General features: G+C 37.0%; 1 protein-coding gene across 1 annotated transcript in view; it reads right to left on the reverse strand.

The window, feature by feature from the left end:
- Positions 1 to 24,065, reverse strand: part of KCNN2 (potassium calcium-activated channel subfamily N member 2) — a 76,796-nt gene that overhangs the window by 44,729 nt on the left and 8,002 nt on the right. Inside the window, exon 3 of the mRNA XM_075078905.1 lies at positions 10,709 to 11,127. Coding sequence (XP_074935006.1) covers positions 10,709 to 11,127 — 419 coding nt within the window. The remainder of the gene's footprint in view (positions 1 to 10,708; positions 11,128 to 24,065) is intronic.

Consider the following 24,065-nt stretch of genomic DNA (forward strand, 5'->3'; position numbering starts at 1 on the left):
TCTTTGCACCTGCTGAAGATGTCCAAATAATCTGCCACAAAAGAGGGGTCACAGCATTATAGACAAGGGAATTACAGCATAGCTGTATTAAGTGAAAACATTGGATTGCAGGGATGGCTCTGGAAAAGCTAGTTTTTAGTATCCTAATCTTCCTATACAATATTCTGATCTTTGAATGAATATGTTCATTTTTCATCCCACACAACTCTCAATTCCTACACAACTCTCCTAGGTTTTTAAAACCTTTCTGCTTTGTACTCCAAAATTGCCTACAATTCAAAATATTTTTAGTACCAATGTCCAATGTCCAATGTGACAAAACAAATGCTATGTACCTACATTTGTATCTACTCAAGTTTATGGTTAAGAATACCCTTTAACAGATCATGGCCTGCTTTATTATGTCATCATAACAAAATAAACATCATAGCAAAATAAACACTGGTGACATCATAACAACACAACATAACAAAATAAATAACAAATAAATAAAATAAATAACAAAATAAATAACATCATAACAAAATAAACACTGGTGAGCAATACACCATTGCATTCCTAAGACTGGGACACAATCTTGCAGTCCTGGCACACCCACAGTAGGAATCCCATTCAGTTATATATTAAGTGAATCATTTGTTTACACTTCTAGGTGATCATGATTATCGCAGAAGACTACACTAACATTAATATCAGTAAAAATCTTCTGTCCTACAGTTCCACCTTTAATCATTCTGTCATTTCATGTCAGGTATTACAATATGTTTTATTGTTTCAAAGACAGCATACATTATTTTTTACTGCTATTTTCACCTTGTAAGTAGTCTTTTGCAAGTCAAAGCTATTTGTAAATATTTAGTGAATTAATGAATAAATAAATCTTTTAAAAACAACCAAAATAGCCCAAAACAGCTGTTTTATACGCAGTTAGTGTCAGATACCCTTCTCCCTTTCTGCTTGCCTCTCACACAAATGCGCACTGAGATAAGACACTCTGAGGTGATGATAACATTGCTTTTCATGCACACTGATGCTAGTATGAGTGATTGCAGGTTTTTTCTGCCATGCAACCCTACTGCCTGGCATTGCAAAACCTATTGTCAGACCTATACACAATTCCTTACAACTGATACTTAAGTTTGTACCCATGGTTCATCCCAACAACTTGGCATGATTTGCATGATTACACAGTTGCAATCATTATGCAGGATGCAGTCATTTTAGCTTCATCATCAAAGCCCTTAAAAGCAATACAAGTCCACTGGCTTCCACAGATTTTGCATGAGGTTCCAAAGCGGGCTGTAGCCCCAGGGCAGTGAGACTATCTGTAACTGTTTCTGCTCTTATCCTGTTCAGGTACTACTACTCTGGGACATTTAGAATATTTTTTTACCTTCATTGCACCTCCCCAGTGATCAGGGACTGGTCTCTTTTGCTGTCAAGCTTGGCATCAGAAGTTACACTTAAGCACTGCACCACAGACACCTTACATGGAAGTATAGCACAGAGACCCCAGTTTAGTGCCAGGCCATTCCAACTTAACCTGATGCATGCTTGCAGCATAGTGCTGTGCACAGTGCTTGCACACACCTAAAAGGAGTACAGTTGACTGACCCTACTAGACAGCGGAATTTAAGGTCCCATTGCCAGATTGACATGAACATAGCTTTCCCTCTGCAAGTCAGAATACAGAGCTTCTCACCTCAGCCCTCTCCATTTCAGGCAGTGAGTCTCTGTGCAGGAAACAAGCCAGCTAGCAGGGCCTTACTCCTGCCTGGGCAGTGTTCTCAGCGCAAGCTGTCAGCATGCTTGGCATCAATCAAAACTGAACAGTTTGTCTTAAATTACTATATGAACACATGAAGGCATTAATCTTCATCTGAACACCACTGGTTTGCAGAAGCGTTTCACTCCCTTTTTCCCTTGTTAGAAATTATTATTAGTACTACAATATCATACATGTAAGTGTTATTCGCAGGTACCACTGTGCTAAGCAGTGTGCAAACACAGAACAAAGACAGCCCCTGACCCAGAAGATTGCAACTTAAATAATCTGAGATATTCACCCAATTGATATTGCACTGATAGCTTCAGTTTTCCATTAACGTACTTCAATTCAGTGAACCACTCTTGTGGAAACCCATAGGAATTTTGCCCGTGGATTTCATTTAACACAGGAAAAGGCTTAAAAAGAAATATAGGATATCACTGTTTTAGAGAAAAATAACTGCAAGTAGATTCATGTTCTATTTTCTAATTCAGGAATGTTCTTGATTGATCAGCCTACAAACTTGGAACTAGTATAACATCACTGTTTTTGGAAGCATGAGTGTAGGTGACAACATACACCAACACTTGCACAGTTAAAAGATTAAGAAAGTCACGTATGATGGCCCTAACTCCACATTCATTGTTAGTGAGCACTGTGAATCTGAGAACACTGAGATCCCAGGAACACATACACACCCAATGGGTAATGATGGAGGAAAACGGTCCGCAAGCTTCGTTTAAAAATAAATCATAATGCATTCCTTCTGATTCAGTAACCCAAAGACAAATGTCTAAAACATACTACAAATGTTAGAATGTAGGATATTTAGGATATTTTTCTAAAAATATTTAAAATAATTCAGTATAAATAAAAGTGAAAAAGGTGTCTGGATTTCAGCCCAGAAATACCACTGAAGCTTTACACAAATACTTGTATCAGGATATAACAGGAATTCCTGTGCTTTGGGCCAAAATGGGGAAGAACCTTGTAACTTGCAATGAATATAGAAGGCAAAAATGCCCTTCCCTCTGCTACTTTGTCACTTTTCCTTTGACTAACAATCTTTTTTTTTTTTTTTTCTTATAGAAAACCAGTTAATAAAGAGATACTAAGGGTGAGCTCCTCGGAACAGAAGTGCAAGCTTTGGTCTGACTCTTCAGGGAGAGCTGCATGCGACAAGTGCGCCCATCTCACAAACTGACCCAGGGGGTGTCGTGTCAAGGCGTCTCCCTAATCCCTGCTGTACACATCACTACAGTTTGGTAGCGCCTATTTCCTGCAGCATTAATTTCTTACAGCAGCAATACAGACCAAGTCGTGCAGGCAGAGCTGTGCCTTTTTCCACTAAAAGCAGGAAGCTGCCATTTCTAAACTTGACACTGATCTAGTACCTCAATAATATTCCAGAAGGGCTGGTGATGGGATCTTTCCACTCACAGGGCACTGGTCTGCAGCATGACACAAAATTAGGGCTCTCTGTAATTGCTGTTAAACTTTGTTGCAGGCTTAAATATCAAATTTTTCCATAGGGATTATGGGCTTGTGTACATAACTGAGCTGTACTGAAGGAAACACTGTTGTGGATCCTTTGAATAAGCAGTTTTAATATAAGCTTCTTTCAGCTCTGCATAAATAAAACAGTACCAAATTATGTGGTAAAAACTGAAGTAACCTGCAAATATGTAAAGCTATGGGACCTATTGGTAGCAAAGATTTGTCTGGTGAGCTGTACTCCCCATATATATGTTAACTATATGGGGATATAGCACAGCTATATCCCTAAGCAGAAGTTGTAAGCATAGGCTGGCCACTAGTGTGATGCCTTTGCAATACTTACTACTGATATTCTGCAAATCACTGACCACCTCAAGAACAGCTGTAGCAAAAACTACAGCTGATTTTTAACTTTTCAAGGCAAAAAACTTACCAAGCAAAACAAATCCGAATATATTGATACAGAAATTAAAAGGGGGAGAAGCACAGAAAGGGAAAATAAAGAACATATAAAAATATTTAAAAAGCACCTTCTGATGTTTCCCTCTATTTAACCATTAATTCCTTTAAACTGTGCAACTCCCCCCACACTAACTATCTCCTGTAATTGTCCTTATAGACTTTTATTTTTAGGACTGAATTGTAAATTCCCAATAAAAGAAATTCTTTAATATCTAAAGTCAGAGTTCAGTCAGCACATTGTCCATTTATTAGCACTGAAGTGACAACCATGATACAAACTCCTCACTGTGGCCTGGTACCCAGATCAGGAAGCAAAAGGAAACCAGCAGTAAAGCCTAAATCCCTATTTCAGGGTGCATTATTCAAATCCATTAATCTACTGGAGCAATGAATTACATTTTGAAGCAGTAAGAAATTGATTTCTGCTTCAGTGTGATCATATTTTCTAAGGACTGCTTTTAAGCTATTACAAAAAATAGTTTTGACTCCTTATGAAGCAAAATATTCTGAATAGTTTGAGGTGTTTGTTAAAATGGTGAGAAAATGAACTGCATTTAGAAATGCAAAGACTAGAGGCTGTATCTTTGCATCCAGTAATGCAATAATGATAAAAAATGTCCATAAATTGCTCTCTTATCTGAAAGAATCTGGAGTGGGTACAAGCATTTTTGCTGAACAGAAGAAAGATTGTTCCCTGAATTATGTTTTACAGATTCAAGGTTAATGAAAGAAAAAAAGGATATTTTGTACTTGAAAACAGGTAAGTTCTCCTTTATAGGTATCCTCATTCTCTTTAGGCTTTTGTGTTTAGAGAAATACTTATCACTTTGCTCACCATTCTTATGAGACCTTGAAACTATACATAAGCTTTTCCACTTCATTCTGTTCTCATACAACTGTTGTACGTATAAATCCTTTGTAAATAAAATGGAATTTAACCTAAAAAAAGTTTTCCTGCTCTAGTTAGGTGACCCTGAAAAACAGATACACTTTTTTTTTTTTAAAGTAAGCAAGGAGACTTTTTTGTGCTGTTTTTTAACGTTCTGTCTTTTGCACTCCATTCCCCCAAGTTGGATCTGCTATTTCTGGACTGCAGAAACACTAGTCTATCTTGGCTTGATAAACTTTTGTGAGGGGATGACTATATCCACTGAGTTACTGCACCAGTTATTACCTTCCATAGTTATAAGGTTAATTCTATAAATCCAAATAAACAAAAGAGTATGTTCATATTTGTATTCCCAAAATGTTTTTGCTGTTAATACACAAACAGCATTGTTCCAAAGGGAAGCAAAATGTGAATTAAAAGAATAACACTCAAACTCTACATGCATTAGATTAGGTCCCTCTGCTTCCTCCATTAAATGTACACACACTGGTTTGTCTTCAAGCAGCTGAAAAACACATAATTTAGCTATTAATCTTTCTGGATACACCTAGCAAATAAATTTTTTATTTCATCAATTTTCTTTCTTGTATCTGGGTTACATATATTAGCCATTCATGGATGTACTTCTGGGATAGACTCCCTTGTTGCTTCATTGTTTGATAAAACAATATACCTGATGTCTATCGGTAACATTTGCAACGAAAATGCAAGCAGTTACGTCTGGTTTTAGTTATGAGTGGCTTTGAGATGTAAATATCATAAAAGAGTAACCTAACATTTACAGTTAATCTACACTCAGTCTTCAAAACTAGGAATTAAGACTAGAAGGCAGAGAATCATTCATTCATAGCACAAAGTCAAGATGATGATGATGCGTGATCTTTCATCACCGTTGTGTTGAATATTTAACGGTTAACTTTTGCCACCACTGAAGAAACCTGACTGCAAGTAGCACATTTTAGTTTCAGTGAGCCAAGAGAAGGTCAATAACTGTGATAAACAGCCAGCACTGTCAATACATGAACATTATTTGATCTGTTGACAATAATTAGACATATTAGCTAGAAAAAACAAAAATGATACATCGTCGCTTCTGTGCTTTTGGGGCTAGAAATGGGTTTAAAACTAAACAGCCAAGCTTCTTGCTGTTCTGTTGTTTGTTTGTTTTTTTTTTTAAAGTACTAGGAAGAATCTTCATACTGGCACTGCAGAGACTGCTAAAGGCAATTTCCAGTTGACTGTGGCCTTCAGGTTATACACGCAGCGTACAACATTAGATAAGGTCCTCAAGCCAACCAAAGAAGCCAAACACATACTGTGAGGAAATTAGATAGCTAAGAAATTATTTTTCCTACATGAATTACAGCTGCAAGCCTCAGTCCCTCCACCTGCTTGTACCAAATGAATCCTTAACATTTGCCTAGCAGTTGTCATGCGCGAGCTGGTTACTGAAAACTTTGTGATGGCATCACATTTCCGAGAATTAAGACAGATATTTATTTGTAGAAAGCATAAATGAGCAGAGCGCAGGAAAGGATTTTGCCATGACACACAGATGGATTTTTCATTCTTTGTTTGGTTTTTGTTTGATTTTTTATTAAATCAAGGAAAGAATACAGAGCAGAAGCTGATGGAAGGAAAAATGCTGACTAAACGAACTGCTCAGTCTGAACTGACTTCATTGCCAGAAGTTAGAGAGGTACAAACAGAACCAAAAATGGTGCCAAAAATGTGCTCTCTGGGGAAGCAGAAAATCCACTTCTCTTCTCAGTTCTGCTGCTGTAAATCCACAGTAACTCCAGGCATGTGATACGAGCTGTTCTGGACGTACAGCAATGTAACATGGGCACATGCGGCTCATGTTGCCCTGATACGTGGGCACATTATAGCTATATATGCATTCAGAAGGCAAGGTTCTTTCTTCCTTTACAGAGAAAATATAACAAGATCAACAAGAGCAACCAACTACCTTCCAAATACCCTAGAAAAGCAGCACACTTCTCACAGCAGCAGAGACAGGTCTTCTCCACAAGAGCAAAGCAAATTTGTCAGACTTTTCAATGACATAATGCTGTGGATATTAACTTTTCTTTTTTGACAAACAAAATCTTTCTATTTTAACTGCTATAAACAACTGATGACCACACAGAGAGCTATTTCAGTAACAAGATCGGTATGGGAGACTGCAAAAAGTAATCTGCTAACAGGACTCATAATTTATATACGAAACTAACATATTCCTAAGTGTTCTAGATCGTGTGCCTCAGAGATGTTATAAACACAAACATCTATTGAGTTAGACCTAATAAAAAATTTAGATTTTCATTATGAAGGCCACGTATGACAGACAGCAATGTACCGATGCTGGCAATGAAAAGACAGGTATTAAAACCCATGTAATATAATCTTCCCCTGAAAACAGATATAAAAACCTGAGCAATAAAAAAGCACAGGTTCCTGACATTGTGTATACAGCAACACTTCCGTGCTTTCCCCACCTTTTACTCCCAAACTCCCTCAACCAGATCACTGTGCAACCCTCGCAACCCATTTATGCTCAGCTGGCCATCCACCATCATTATCTGTACTACATTCTGCCCTCGTGGATGACCTTAAACTGCAATCCTGGAAAATACCTTGCTCACCAACCCTAAGTGTCACTTGCTATAATTAGCATTCTGGGAGCTAACAATACAGCCATTAAGGCACTGAGAAAGACACATGTCCTGCCTTAGTTTAGTGTATATCAAGTGATCAGCCAGATGACCATTAAAGCAGTGAAGTCTAAATTCAGACAGTCAACTTTCCTGCCTCAACCCATAACCTATCTCAGAGGGTTTTCACCAGAGAGGTGGATAGTGATGCTCTTTCATGTTACCTTCCTCGCTATGAAATGCAGTGCTTCCAAATCTTTGTTCCTATTCCCAGGACAGCCTGCAATGAGAAAAACCTGACTTCAAATAGAACAACAGTCTTAAAATCAGGCTGTCATTCAGCAGCAACAGCTTTTGCTGAGCACACACAACTTTACAGTAAGGACATTGCCTACTGTGACTTCCCCATTCGCCAAGGGCATGGAATAACATGAGAATATTTCATCTCCATTCCAAAGGTTTAATATATTAAAATATTAAAATTTATCACCACCACCTTGTTCCAATTTGGATGGCCAGATAACTGATTTAATACACTGAAGAAATACTAAAACCGCTAGCGCAAAGCTTTATGTAAAACTACTACATACCATAAATTAAAAAGCTTGGTGCTAGACTGATGCTGAGTTCCACTTAACACCTTCAAATTTCATTCAGGTAAATCCCCCCTCATAAAAAAAAAGCCACCACACTGCTGCCTAATTCCTAATTTCTCTAAGTATACCAAAATTCATTAGGGTTTCAAGTACAGTGTCAAGCAAAATAGTAAATACTCTTTCTAATGAAAACATTTATTTTCAGGATCATTCTGTGTACACAAAATAGTCTATTTTCAACAAATAAAGATGCTCTCTAGTTAAAACTGACAGAAAAGAACAAAACAAAAAAACAGCTTAAAAGCAGACGAAAGAAATGTATTTTATTTGTGTTAACTAAACTTTTAACTACTGAGCAAATCAAAGCCATTAAGATCTCGGTAGACATCTTCTGAGGACTATGACCTCTGCACACCACAAAATGGATTCAGTGGCCATATTTGTCCTTTCCCATGACACATGGCTATTACATCTCTCTCCAGCTATACAAAAAGGGTTGTTTAGCTTCAGATGGCAGACTGTTAAGAGCATTTTGATATGTGGGGGTTTGGGGTTTTCTTCTGGGAGCTTTGTTTAAAAACTTACTTCTCTACGGGCTATGGATCTACAGGTTTTTGGTGGACTAATCAGCAACTGGAATGCAGAGCCAGTATCATTCATTTGGCAAAATACTTAAATACTCCCTCAAGGGAAAATCTGACACAAAACACACAAAATTGGCTGTGCAACTAGCATGAATGACACAAGTAACTAATTCCCAAAGCCAAAATACACCCCTTTTAGTGTTTTTGAAACATAAAATCAATGATTTGGTTAAATGTGAAGGAACATAATCTTGGCCTGGACACCACTGACAGAAGGTAATTATGCTAAAGATATATTAATCTAATACTCACTTCTATATTTAACTTGCTTTTAGTTGTGTTTTGTTTCAGTTTTAGAGGAGTCAGTGGCTATCCAGCTTACTGTCCAAAACATTACAGTCACTTCAAGGACAGCAACTGCAAATTAAAATGTGGAAAATCCATTACTAGTTTAGCAGACAGTTGAAGGAAAGTCAGCCTTGTTTGCAACCCTGAGTTCAGCGTACCTGACCAAACAAATAAGCATCTTCCCAGGATCACAGTGATGTAGAAGTGCCTCAGTTGTTTTTCAGTAATTTTCACTGAGAGAGGCACAAGTTTTATATGCTTATTTTGAACATGCATCTATTTAAAAGTTAATAACACAATGACTATTAAATGCTTAATGAGAAATAATAATAATAATAATAACAATAATAATAATACAGATTATTAACCAGTGATACATAAAACAGTGACAGCAATGGATGCTGAAGTTATTCAGAGCCACTTCAGAAGTGACAGTTTGGGAAATGCCTGAGTAGACACTCAGGAATTCCTAAGCAGTAATTCTGTTGAAAGAAAACTTCTGGGAACAGAGGTGAAGAACATGAGACAAAGAGGAGAGGCTTTGCAGAAGCCAGCTACATCTGAAACGAGAACATTCTTACTAAAATACAACTATTGTACTTTCAGTCAATATCTAGAGTGCTCCATTGGCTCCCACTATGGGGAATATTTTGAAACTATAATATGTCACTGTTAATGTGGCATTTTCAGAATGTTCTTAAATGATTAGTCTTGCCATAACATGAGGAAACAACATTGACACAAAGCATCTACTGTAACAAACTACATTCCACAATTCCGGCAATTTTAACAATAAAAACTAAAATGTCAACACAATCTCTACACCTGGTTTACAAGACCAGTTATTTTCTTTGTAACAAATTGAGTAGTGATGCAAGGAGTAACCTCCAAAAGTATCATAAGCATAACAGTTGATGTGCAATTTAACTGCTGATTTAAATCAGTTAGCTGTCACAATTAACTCCCCCAAACTGCTTCTAAAATGGCCAGACGTGGAAAGGAAGAAGAAAAACAAAATGGTTAACAACCAGCAGCAGAAATGTCTTAAGTATGCTGAAGATCTTCCAGCTTAACTAAGGAGAAATTCATTCCAGGATCTAAGAGCTGTGCCAGGCATTAAATCTTTCATAGCAAATCATCCTAATTGCCTCCATAGAGTTAACCTATCTTATATTCCTAAGCAATCCTACCAATGAGAAGGTCTCTTCTTTTTTGTTAAAGCTTTGTTTGAGAAATTCAATTTCAAGCTGTCAGCACTCATAGACATTTATTCTGCACTTCCAGTGAAGTCTGTGGGAGTGGGAGGTTAGAAAACCAGCTGAAATGAATTAAAGTCTGCATCTCCAATGCAGTTTTCCTGATTTTTAAGGGAAGAAGAGTTATTACTGTAATTGTTATGCCTGTTCCCCTTTTTTGATCTTGCCAACTCCCCAATAATATTTTGCACTTCCTTTTGCACTCAAATTAACAAAACCCCAAACATTTTCCACTGGAATTTTACATGGCCGTTTTACCTACCTTATCCTCAACGAATATCTTACAAACAAAATAAATGAAAGCTGATATAAATCCAGAATATCAACAACCACTCTTAATAACATTTTATGGTACCTGTCCACTGTGTTTTAGTAAACGTACCTAAAATTATACCAAAACACTGAAATCATATCACAATGGTACAGTAAACAGTGTGGCACAAACCCCTCTGCAGAAGTCCTTCAGATTAAAAGGCAAAGCATTCCTGACAATCTGTGACACAGAATACAATCAAACCAACACTCAAAATATTAGGGATCTTGAAGCTCCATTCCATTACATATTTAGGTCCCCTGAATCCAACACTGAAGAGGCAAAACAAGAGAAAACTAGAAAGACAGGCAGAAAGAACTAAGCAAACAGAGCAACCTTACCTTTCACAAGCTCGGACTGTCCATGCAGCAATTATCCATAACGAGATACTAAAAACCAACAGTACAGTTCCTGGACATATTGTCATTAGAGTCTTCATAACAAAACGGGTATTGAAGTTTATCTTATTTAATGCTCCAATGCTTCTAGATGAGGCATCAGTGAAAAGTTTGCTATGCAAAAGCATAACTCTGGCAATAAGATATAGTCTTAAGAACATTGGTATAGATAAAATAATATCCACATCAGCTGTTGTTGTGGATGGAGCGTAAGAAAAGGCGAGCCGGGCTGTCCATGTGAATGTATAGTTCCCAGGTATGGGATGTATAGCACACACCAGTATTTCCAAGCAGATAAAGAAAATACGCTCATAAGTCATGGCTATTCTCCAGTCATCTGCTCCATTGTCCACCATGAACAACTGAAATAATAAAATATAAGGTTAACTTTAGTACATCATTAATAAACCTTGTTATAATTCTGTCTTAAAATACCATAGTTTTCAGAGCTGCCAATGACTTCTAAAAAGAGAATAAATATGCCATTTCAGAAAATGACATTACTATGTCACTATGAAGCAAAATAACTCTGGTTAAGGTAAAAAGAATTTTGCCATGCACTATTTTTAAATCTGTACATGAAACTGAATTTTCCTATATTATTTCCTAAGAATTCCTTGTATTTTCTTTAATTGTAAATTCTGGTAAAACAAGACTCTGGACCAATTTAAGCCTTGTCCCTTCAAAAATCAATTACTTATTCTAAGTTCACAAAATTGAGACAAATTTAAGAAACTGTTTTCAGAATGGGTATCTAAATTACAAATTGAAAATACTTTCTAAGATGCAATGTTAAGCACACCCTACAGCATATCCATACTTCAGACAGAGTGATACTACAGCTTCTGTAGAACTATCTAAGCTTTCTTCAAGCTTCAGGCACCAATACAAAACAACATAGGATGCAAAAGTGCATAAGAAACTTCACAAAGACTCAAAAAAATATCTCATGGTGAAAATCTAAAAAGCAAAAGCTGGCAAATATCAGAGCAGCCCAGGCAGCCAGGTGATATCTACTAGTAGGTGAAAATTAAATGCATATGTTAGTTCTTGCACAATCAAGGCCTTCAGTTTGCCATCCAAGAACAAAGGTATTGAAACATTTCACACTGTTTAGTAAATGTTGTTCCTGATGATTTACTAAACAAACAATCAAACAGCATTTGGCACTAGTAGAGAGTAGCAGTGTGCAAGAAGTTGCACATAGGCAATTTTTCAAAAAGGACCATAACCCATAATGACAAAGATACAATCTCAGTGACAGGAGAAGACCTTCTCATCACTTCAGCTACAGTCTGAATTTAAACAAGGCTGTTCAACAGGGAATGAGGAAAGGATATAAAAATACTTTTGCAGGATTTTAAAAATTAGATTATTAAAAAATTTCTAAGTAATTCAATAGGTGAGAGGACAAAGTATGCAAAGAATGCCCTCTTTAAAGTAAGACGAGTATCTTCAGCATATACACAGCCAAAAAAACAATTACTCATCTGCCCTGCTCTTCGCCCCTTTCCACCTTTCACGAGTTCAGAAATACAAGCCTGATCTCTCTGTATATGTTTTTAGAAATCAAAAACACACTCTACATCCTCTTCCCAATGCATTCAGTTTATCTTTCAGAAAATTGCTCCAGTCATTTGTTTAGGAAAGTGAAAACCACAAATTAACTTTATTACAGTTGAACTGATACTAAAAGAGACAAGTTAACCACAGTAAGAAATAAAACAAAATAAATTTCTGTATTTCTGGACCTGTTTTTCATCCCTTTATGTTCTTTCCCTCCGTCTTACTGTATTGAGTGTCAGTGACAAGGTTTTGGTACCGGGGCGGGCGCTGCAGCAGTGGCGTGTGCAAGAAGAGATCAGGGACTGCTCTGCAGTGGACCCACTGCAGGACATAGCTGAGCTCATCAGTAAAGCTGGTGGTGCTTCTGTGAAAGCCTATTTAAGAAACAGCAAAACATTGCCCAGGCGGTGAGGAATGAGGGGAAAAATCAGTGGAAAACAACCCTGGAAATGCTAAGATCAGAGAAGAAGAAGGGGGAGGAGGTACACCAGGGACTGGAACAGAGATTTCCCTGCAGCCCATGGAGAGGACCGTGGTGAAGAGGTATTGCCCGAAAGCCCATGGAAAGGACCACACTGGGGCAGATACTGGGCAGATACCTACCCTGCAGCCCATGGAGGGCCCTGTGCGAGAGCAAGGTAGGTACTTCCTGATGGAACTGCTACCTGCAGAGAACCCACACTGGAACAGATTCTCCTTACAAGAACTGATGCCCACGGATGACCCATGCTGGAGCAGGTTTAGCCCAAAGGGCTGCAGACCATGGAGAGGATCCACACTGGAGCAGTGAAAAACCACAAGGAGGAAGGAGCGGCAGAGAGTAACTGTCGTGGATAGACTCCCATTCCCCATACCCCCTGTGCCACTCACGGGCGAGAAATAGAAGCGTTGGGAACGAAGGAGAGATGCTGAGCTTGGGAAGAGGGGGTGGTGCGAGGCCTTTTAGTTTGTCTTTGTTTCTCACCATCTTACTATGCTTTTAACTGGCAATAAATTAAAATAAATTTCTGCAAGTTGAGCCTGTTTTGCCAGTGCTAGTAATTGGTAAGGGATTTTCCCATCTTTATATCAACTCACAAACTTCTTAATCTCATTTTCTCTCCTTGTGCTGTTGAGGAGGCAGAGTGAGACAGCAGCTGGGTGGGCGTCTGGCAGTTGGCCAAGGTCAAGCCACCACACTTATGTATAGTTCCTACCTGCACTGCAATACTATGAAAGACAAAGCTAAAGACACACAGTCAGTGAAATCAATGTATGCATCATGAGCACATACATTTTCTTTTACCTGTGGTCTTTCTGCAAACTTTGTATACTAAATATATGAATTGATACTGGAAGGCCAATTTATGTATATATGTAGGTATGCATACAGGTATTACCAAAAAAGTGATGGTTTGCACTTAGCAGATGTACTATTTGGTATGAAGGGCCAAACTTTCAAAGTACAGTATGGCTCAAGTGCATCTGATTCTTGTGACTAGCCTCTAAGTGCTGTCAGTCAGATTACAGAAGTGTTACATTAGTTATGAAGAGGTCCAGGTATTTAGAAAACCCAGATTACAGATGAATAGTAAGAACCTTGACTGAAAAAGAGATAGAAAATTTAAAATCTTTCAAATGCTGCGTGGGTTTCTGAATAAAAGAATTAATTAACAACAGATTTAACTATTTCAACTCTCAGATACATATCAAATATATGTCAAAATGGCAGTGTTTTTAGATTTCCTTTCAAGTTGCAAAATCTGCTGAAAAAAGCAATGGTCTTTTGTCCTCCCTTTTCATCTACCATCTTCACCAATTTAAAAAAGAATTCTATATGCAGAAAGGCAATTAAAAAAAAAAATGATACCTTAAGTACTGATTCAATTTCAAAGATGAGAACAGAAGAATATTGAGTTGAACTTAGGCATTAAAATTTGATCTTACAATTTTCACAGAAGAAAATGTTATTTAATCACTGAGTTTTTAAAAAACTTTAATATGTCCTTATGGAATACATACCTGATAACATATTCACCTGTCAGCAGAAGAAATCCTAACATGCTACAAAGAAAGGAGTTTCTCTGTAGTGCTCAGTGGAATGGGTTACTTTTGCAGACACAGAAAATCCCTATCAACTTTCCTTGACCGCAGCGGTGCCTATTTCTTCTAAGGAAAATAACATTTTAAAGTGACAATATCTTCAGCTGTCACGTAATGAGATTTAGGAGGTTAAAACATGGACAGTAGAAAACATCAGAAGACACAAACGTCCACAGATCCAGTGCAAACATTTCCACTTCATAAAAATACTGACATTTCAAATCACATTTATGAGGAAAATTTCCTTACAATTCTCTGTCTCTAAATTAAAACTGTGACAGATATCAAACACTCTGGAACGAATATGAGCCTCTAAAAACAGGCCATGAATGACAATTAAATTGGGACATACCAAAACGACATGGAAATCAGTACAGGTTTTTATGTATATTTTATATACTTGCAATTATGCAATCTAATAAATGCAAGTTTCACTTTTAATTTGGAAGATACAGAGGTATTTGTGCATGCCTGCATGCTTGGCTGGGTACATTTCCTATCCAGAAAGCAAGGAAAGTATATGAAGGAAGAAGAGAAAGAACAGCTGAACAGCACAATTTAAAGGGAATGTACACACCCTCTCAGCTGCTTTCAGTCAATCCTGTTATAATAACCATGCATTAATTTCAAGATACTACTCCCCATTTGAATGGAGAACGATGCTAGCAATAAAAAGAGAACATAATAAAAGAATGAGCAAACTCCTCCTACAGATTTGAGTCCTGCACTCCACAGAGAAGGCCAAGCTCCAGTCAAGGTCAAAACTGTTATGCTTGTTCATAGCTTTCCAATTTCTTAAAATTATTCAGTGTTGAAATCTAATGCAAGTACTTCATCAGTGCTCTGCAAGGTTCTTCAAATACAGAACTCTCACATACCTTTACTAAATCTGCACTCTATATGAAAAATTTTAAAGTTATTTTCACCTGAAATTATGTAACATATTTCCAGAATGTGACATGTAAAAGTAAGGCATAAATCAATCTTAAACTTCAAATAAACTTGATATTTTTAATGCCACACAGTAAAAACATAAAATATCATATCATAGATATTTATGTGTGTGTATTTACATAGCACTTTGTTAAATTCGTGTAACACCAGATGAGAAAAAGAGAAACACATTCAAAGTAGACAGATTGCACACAATGACAACTTAGATCAGAGATCCTAAAGCTACTTAAAACAAAATGAGATAAGTTAATTTTGTAAATCATTAGTATATCAAAAGAGATTCATGGCAGGCAATCAGAGGATGTTGGTGAAAGACAAGAACAAGGAAACTAGCCATTTTCTAAAAATGCCTTTAACATCCAGGTAGAAGAACAAATCTGAAAACTGTATCACTACCCTGCTGTAATACTATAGCGATACATTAACACAGGAGTAAAAAGGAAGCAACAAACTGTGATAAAGTATCATCAGCTGTGGTCCTAGAAGCATTATTTGCAGAAGAGGAATAAACTGTACTCACAAACATATTGTTGCAACTGTTTAATTTAAAAATCCAGATTTAAATGGTTAAATACTGGAGTCACTTAAACCTTAAAAAAGAATCAATGGGACTATGATCCACAGTAGCAAAATATAGCCTCTGGGCATGCTTATTTACCAAAATTTGTGACCAGACATTTTTCTATAGTTTGTAGTCTCAAAAATATCATTTATACAACCAAAAAGACCATTCTGGTACTAAGAGGAGAAGAAGACAGAAGATATCTCTTTTGTCTTGCTACTCCAAACAGCCAAGTTATTGACCCACCGCACCCTATTAAATAAAAATTATTTAAAACCATATGGTGGTAAAAGATAGATATCTCAAGCCTTTAACACAGTTCCCCCCAGCTGGGGGATGAAAAAGACGTTCCTCCATCAACAGAAGACACATAATCAAATGGTCTGTAAGCTATCTAAAGGCCTGTCCTTGACCTCGGAGAGCCTGCAGGAGTCCCTGATGGGTGCTGTACTCCTCATCCTAAATACAGTACCACAGGGCAGACACGTTGGTGGGTCCAAGTCGTACATAAAGTCATGAGGCATCAAACACCTTCTGCATGCAAAGTACGGAAGGCAAAGTATGTTTTTCACAAAATTACATGAGGGCTTGGCTATCTTATGTTTTCCAGAACATTTGCCACATCCAGATGTAAAACCAAACTTCCTAGTAGGTCATTAGAAATTGATCCACAAGGTCCTGTGGATATAGCTATCTACTGAAACATGCTTAGTTCATTCAAATGTGGAAGCTGGACTGCTCTATCACTTATACATGTATACGTGCATACACACACCCCCCTCCCCTAGTATATAAAAAAGTCATTTTAAACACAACATTGTAAAAGTTTTGTATTTAGCTTCAGCACAAAAATTATTATTTGCATAATATATTTATTTAAATTTAATATCTCTGTGAAAAATGAGTTTTTCATAGTTATTGACATTTTGCTATAAACACTGTGTACATCAATGCACGTAAAGAAAGATTCATGTTATTGTCTGCTGGTGGCTAAGAAGTGCAGCATAAAAAACTTCACTTTAAAATATATCTGAATAATACATCTTAGTTACTCTGACAGGCCACACATATCCATAGCCATTTCAAAAATTAGATATGTGTTAAACAACGCTCTTAACAGGTTTGTCTCTGTCTTTTGTTAACCTCTGTCTCTCAGATCGTTATAAAAACTCTACCCCAAATACTCTGTGTGATTTTTTTTAAAAGAAAGGACGTTTATGATCACATAAACTAATACAAGGTTAAATTCTCCCTTAGCACACAAAGGTAAATTCTGCCTACCCATTTACATTACCCATTTACATTCTGTTTTAAATCACATACTGACAGTACCCTTTTCAGCTTTCTCTTACCAAAGATACTTAGAGGCATTGCTCAATATTTTTGAATGGTACTGGCCAGATTTTCAGTTCTATCATTCATCTCAAACAACTATGAAATAGCTTGACCTCCCAACAGCCCACAACACCAAAAGACCATTATACACTCAGCAATTGCTGGGACGTAATGTAATTTCTTTTCATATAAGTTTCTCCATATATGAGTATGTGTTCCAGGGACCCAAAGAAGGTGAGATGCTCCTAAAAATGCCATTCTTTCTACCCAGTAACTTTCCATGCAGGTAATAGTATTACAAATTGAAATCCAAGGACTACAAACAACCAAAAAAAAGGACATTCCAAGATATCGAGATTTCTTTACTAATGCTATGGAGAAGAACCACCTGAGAAAAGCATAATAACGCACAAAACTAAGAAATTCTCACAAGCTTCTAAATATATAACAAAATCAAAAGAATTAGGTAATGAACTTATTAATAGAAAGGGCTGATTTTTATATATATAAAAGAATATTATCAAAACAAAGTATTTTCTCACTTCCATTATTAAAGAGATATTTCACAAGGCAACCTCCTAATTTAATTTAATTTGGACACTTGCTGGAACAATCACAGTTCAGCTTCCTCAGATCTGTAATCAACAGGGACGTATTTAGTTTTAAGAATTTTTATGAACCTTTGAACCAAATCAGAGGTCCAGAAACAAAAGTCTACCACTCAGGGTTACCATATTCATTTCAGATACTCAGCAGCTCCACCAGAAAGTGACTGAATTGATCTGACTGAATCAGGAGTTTCTACAAAGTCAATGTCCACAACATGTATTTCTTCATTTTAACAATATTCTTACTTTAACAGCTACTTCATTAGACCAAAGTTTCAGATCCCACACTTTCCAGCTGCTTAAAACACAATGCAAATAAACTCCTTAAGTTACCACATGTAGGGGCTTCCATCCATCACCAGCAGTTCCCAAAAGTTCTTGTGACTGGGGTTGACAGTCAAAACTGATCCAAGCAGATACAGAAGGAGCATGACTTAATAAAGCTCTGAATATTGCTTAAGTGCAAGAAGAATAACGCAGAAGGAACAGCTGAGATAGGTCTTTTGCATGAACATGCAAAACAGGAAAATGGGACTAGTTCACTAAAACAGCATGAATCTTGCTTTATACCATTTATAATTCTGTTATTTAAAAAGCAGGGAAGAAATAACAAAGAAAATAAAAATCATATGTTTCCTATTACATAATAGATGTACTTACTAGAGAACATACTGGGTGACCCAGAGCAATCCAGAATAGCAGCTTCATGCAATAGACAGAGATCGAATGAAAAAGATACACGCTTTTCAACCACAGCTTTTTTTCTCCAAGAACCTAAGGACTGAGACAAAGTTATCTGGATGTAGCCAGCCCTTAGAAAACATTTCACCACCTAACCTAACCTAGCCTGATCACAATTTATTCAGAACTCAGCTTCCATCAGCCACCACTCCATGCTACCCTCTGCTTTCACTGGCCTGCTCTGGCTCACTCTCCCTGCTAAGAGAACGAGGGAGGACATGAGCTGTGCCAGCTTTATTACATCTAAAAGGAAAAGCTGCAAAGAAATAGTGACTGAATTGCTTAGGTTCCCTTTGTACTTTCATAAATATAAACAAATGACCATACTGAACAAATTACCATGCTAATAAAATAATCCAAAACCACCAGCAGCAAAAATCTCTTTAAAAACTTCTGGTCTTTTAGGCCTGCTGTAACTACTACACTGATTTTGGCAGTACGGGGATGGAAACACTGATTTCTGAGTTAGGGATGAATTTAGTTTTGCACTGATAGAGCAGTTCCAAAACTTCATATTCCAAGAACACGGCACATCTTCCCGTAACATAACTGTGCTATTTTACAGAACTAAATTTTAGAATGCATTTTTTAAAAAACCTAGTGGTCTGTGTTATCTCTTTCCCCTTCTCGAGTACCTCAGGAATAAAGTAACTCTGATTCTACAGTATTTTTGCAGAAGCAAAACTCACCGGGGAGAACTATCTACATTTCAACATTTTTATATCGTTAATTTTAAATTATTATTTTACAATTCTTCATTTAGGATTTGTTTTTCTTCATTCAGTACTAAAATCAATTTGTTCTACAGATCACTGCATGAAGAAATGCCATCTCCCAAAACAGCTGCCATCTGCCACTATTCCCAATGCAAGAGAAGCCTCACCCTCTTAAGGGATGATCAGCTTCATTACTCCTAGGAAAACTGGAACCAATTTTAAAAAAGGATGTATTTTCTCAAGAAGTCGGCAATATTTTTGCAAGTGAATAGGGGAAACAGAAGTTTAAGAAAGAAGCACCGAATCTGAAGCTAGATAAAATGAGCTAACTCATTCATTCTGCCAAAGGAGTACACCAGTGACTCTAAACTTAGGAACTTGTTTTTAAGGAATGGCTGGTACCAACCTGCCATATACAAAAGAATCTGTCTTCTCAGTTCCTCCTTTAGTGTTTACTTATGATACAAATACTTCAGGTATTTGAGAAAGTTTGTGTTTAAACTGGGTAAATTTTTATTTAACTGACAATGGCTGAATACACATCAGTACCACAGGAATTATAAAGTCCCTGCTGTGTTTTTACTGTCTCAGAAACACAGTTAAACTGGGAACTTCATTTAAGGGTATGTTTAAAATAACTCCAAATACAGAACGCAAAATCTAAATATTTAAGCATTGTCCTAAAGCATGACCACTTAAATAAGGGAAACTAAGAACTGGGCAGCAGGAGAAGCAGAGTGGAGTTAGATGTACTTGTGTATTTAAAAATCCTAATAAACACAGTCACACACTAATCCTAAGAGTATAGCGGCATTCCTGCAAGAAATGCCTCTGTAATTCACCCTGGCAAGTAAATAAAGCACCAATAAAGCAGCTACTTACTTAGTATCTGTTACTCCTGAAGGCCTGAAGTGGGCTTCTGGCTAAGCCATATAGCAGATACAGTCTTCAAACTGCTTCAAAGATTAAGTTAAAATATCATTAAGAAAGGCAACTTTCAACACCAGGTTAAACATAGACTCAAGTTTCTTTATATTTCTATACATCTGAGTTTCTTTATAGGTAAAACACTGTTTTACTTCATCACTAATTATGACTGCAGCTACTTCCTCAGGAAAAAAAAAAAAAAAACACAAAAAAAACACAAAAACCTCCCCAAAACCCAACATCTAAGCATATTCTGTCAAACACCTCTTAGCACACACAGTTCTTGTTGTTGCTCCATTAATTATTTGAATGTTACAGCTTCATCAAATCTGTCTCGTTTACAGAAGCTCTCTCAGGTAATAGATGCTCTGTCCTCAAAGCTACTGTTTTTTTTAAGAAGTCTGCAAATCAAATACACGAAACGAGTTTGCACTGAATGCTGCCAACCCCATTATCTCCACAGTTTAAACATAAAATTGCTATTCAAAATATTTTAGAAAGCTTTATTTTCACAACCATTATGCTCAACAGGACAGTCGGGCACCAAAAAGTCCAGCAGTTAATACAGAATGACACCAGCCACAACATACATACAAAAGTCACGGGTGAAATGCAAGAACTATTAATTTTGGATGAGGTGACATCTCTGATCACAAGCTGGATATAAAAAAACTGTTCATCTTTTTTATTTTCCTTCCAAGTGCCAAATGGCAGGGTAAAAGAATGGTCTGCCAGCACACAGCCACACTGCTAAATTTCTCATCTGGCTCGCTGCATCCAATACTGCTGCTGGGAGGTAGACAAATGTCTATTGATATATGGCTGCACATAAAGATGAAGAACCAAACATCTTCCTATCTGACAACCAAATCTGTAGAGCAGGCTGGCTATGTGTAGTCTTCTGTCAATTGGGTTTTTTACATAACTTGCCACTAAACTACCTTAAAACTATATGGAAGCCGAACTGGGAATACATCAGGCACAGCACTGGTCTATCTACCACATACAGATTTAGTTTTCTGAGCTATCACACTGCAGGAATCACAACAGAATGCAAGTTATTGGTTTTTACCATGAAGCCCAAACTTGAACAAGAACAAAAATGGTGGGGTGGGCTTAGTGTGAAGCCACTCTACCCATGGCACCATTCAGATGAGGATCATGTTCAGTAGTAGCTGTAATGGCGTACCTTTTCAGATACATTGGAACTTGGATGGACAAGAATTTCCCCTGTATCAGCCCACTCCTTAAGCAGAGTCCAAGAACAACTCTTGGGCAGTATCCTACAAAGGAATCTACAGTCAAAGGAACCCACTATAATCTGGGTGCGGCAGCTTCATGGCCAAAAATGCATTTCACAGCTATTGCAGAGAGCAGCTCCGTGGGCAAAGAAAAAGCAGGTAAAGAACATCCTTAGCTTATTCATAAACCAATGTCTGTTCAAGAGTTTCCAAGTCTTCTTGAAAACATATTTTAATAATGACAAAGGTGTTGCATATAATGAGGATGCTCTAAACTGAAAGATCCCACTAATTTAGATACTCACAAATACAGATTCTCCTCTGAAGTCAAAACACACCTCAAATGTTTGTGACTGGTGTAAAAATAGTAACTAATGTTGTACCAGAAATGCAGTGAGAATACTTTTGATGAAAACTTCATTAAATCTGGATGCTACCAGTGAATGCTGAGTGATTATTATTGCTAGTTGTGTTTACTATTTGTTTCAGGTAGGAAACAATTTATTTTGTGCTGTCTAGCCACACCTGAATATTCAGTCTTTCTCCAGTTTCCCAGACTAAAATCAGAGTTCTATGCATGCAAATTTTATGGATGCAATGGTACAGACTGCATCAAAGCTACTATGCAATTTTTATTTTTAGTTAAGGACATGCCTCATTCCCCAGCTGCAACAGATCTTACCCTTAAAAGTGTAACAACCGTCATGAACAAGAAATACCATTCACCGCCTGGGATGAATCTTTGTTTTGTTAAGAGACTGAAGATGAAGCATTGCTTCATAATGCGTTTTTCTAGTGAAAGACACTACTGTCAGAGGTCAGGAGTAGGGCAGGTGTGAATGTCTGCGTACACCTGCAGTGATGCTACAGAAGCTGCAGTGCTATGAAAGCTGGAATAAACAATTGTAACACAAATAAAATGCTTCATTAAAATTCCCAACAGTATCTCATTAGGGCATACTGTGGAGCACTGCATTAATTTTACATAGCAGTGTTTGGGACATCCACTAAAGCAGGTTGTTCTTGAAAATTATAGGCATAACTGGACGGCAACAACGGTGTCTTATTTACGTGACAAATGACTGATTTGAGCATAAGACTACAAGATAAGGAAGCCTGAGCTTCAAATGTCATTACAAAGGCTTCCCCAGATTATTTCCACAGCACATGAACTCTTGGTCTCAGTCTCCCCTTTTGTAAAAACATCATCTAAGTGACAGGAAAAAATGTGAGCATGCATCCAATTCCCTCTGACAATGAAAACTACAATATAAGTGCTTGTTACACACCTGTTTCCTTCTTTACAGGCTAACTTATACCTACCCATCAAACCACAGAACTGATGTGTAACTGTTTATGGAAGACACACAGCTACACTCTAAAATACTACAAGCAATAATATTTATTGCAGACTACAGGTAAGAAAGCTCAGGAAGCCCTTTACCCACAGGGGACAATAAAATTTATGGATATGAGCCCATATATATTTATTTCTCAATTGTTTTTTATTTCCAATATGCTCTTTTACAAGCAAAAACTCTTCCTTTGCCTCAGATATCTTCTTCTGAACACCTAGACTCAGTATCAAGCTAGGTTCCCACCCTAGACACATCCTAACCAGAAGCAGGGTTTTTCACACAGATGGAGGAGCACAACTGCAGGGACTGTTCAACAGGGAAAAGCTGAATGCATCTCTAAGTTACAAATGTGCGATTCCCAGCAACTACATGAAAACAGTATTGTATAAAATATTTATGTATGATATTAACTGAACATTTTTGACTGCAAAGGCCTGGGTTCAGAAACATCAGTTTGAAGTACAAAATGTTCAAGTTTTACCATGCTCTTTACACATGAATTCTTTCTAAGCTGTAAAACATGTTCTTACTACAATCTCTTTTGATCTTCTCAAAACTGTAAAAAGAAAACAATGTAGCTTTCATTAAAATAATGGGTCAAAATCAATTTACATGACTTCATTAAAAATACACTGTGATACATAGGTATTTCACATATATTTTTTGAATGGAAGTTTTTCCATTCATATTTTTCAGAGTACTATAGCTTATGTTATTAAACAAAAAAAAAAAGATTGAAAACAGTTATATTAAATTTTATTTTTTCGTTGGTTGTAATGATGTGTAACTTTTCTCTTTTCTGCAGAACACAGCTGTGGAAACTTCCCCACGAAATTACTTGTTTTTCTGCGTACTTTACGGTTTATTTTCAGTTAATAAAAGAAACTTTGTACAATGACCAGTATATCCAGCTTACCTAAAAGCTAATTATAAGATCAATTACAGCCTTTTCTCTTAGGAGTAATCTATGTTTTAAAAGAAGCTTCATAGGCTCAGAGCAGTAATTCATCCTCTAGTAAGGGAGTGTGACAACAACTTTCATCACCAAAATCAAGGGTGAAAACAGCTGATTGAAGTTGCATAGAAGATTCCACACAGCTTTTTAATTCTCCCAAGTCCTACTCAGCAGCCATTCCTGTCTGATCTCTGCTCAAAACAGACCATAAACATGTCTCAAATCAAATTCAAATCCCAGAATACTACATTTAGT

This window comes from Phalacrocorax aristotelis, chromosome Z, assembly GCF_949628215.1.
Source record: "Phalacrocorax aristotelis chromosome Z, bGulAri2.1, whole genome shotgun sequence".
Classification (NCBI taxonomy): Eukaryota; Metazoa; Chordata; class Aves; order Suliformes; family Phalacrocoracidae; genus Phalacrocorax; species Phalacrocorax aristotelis.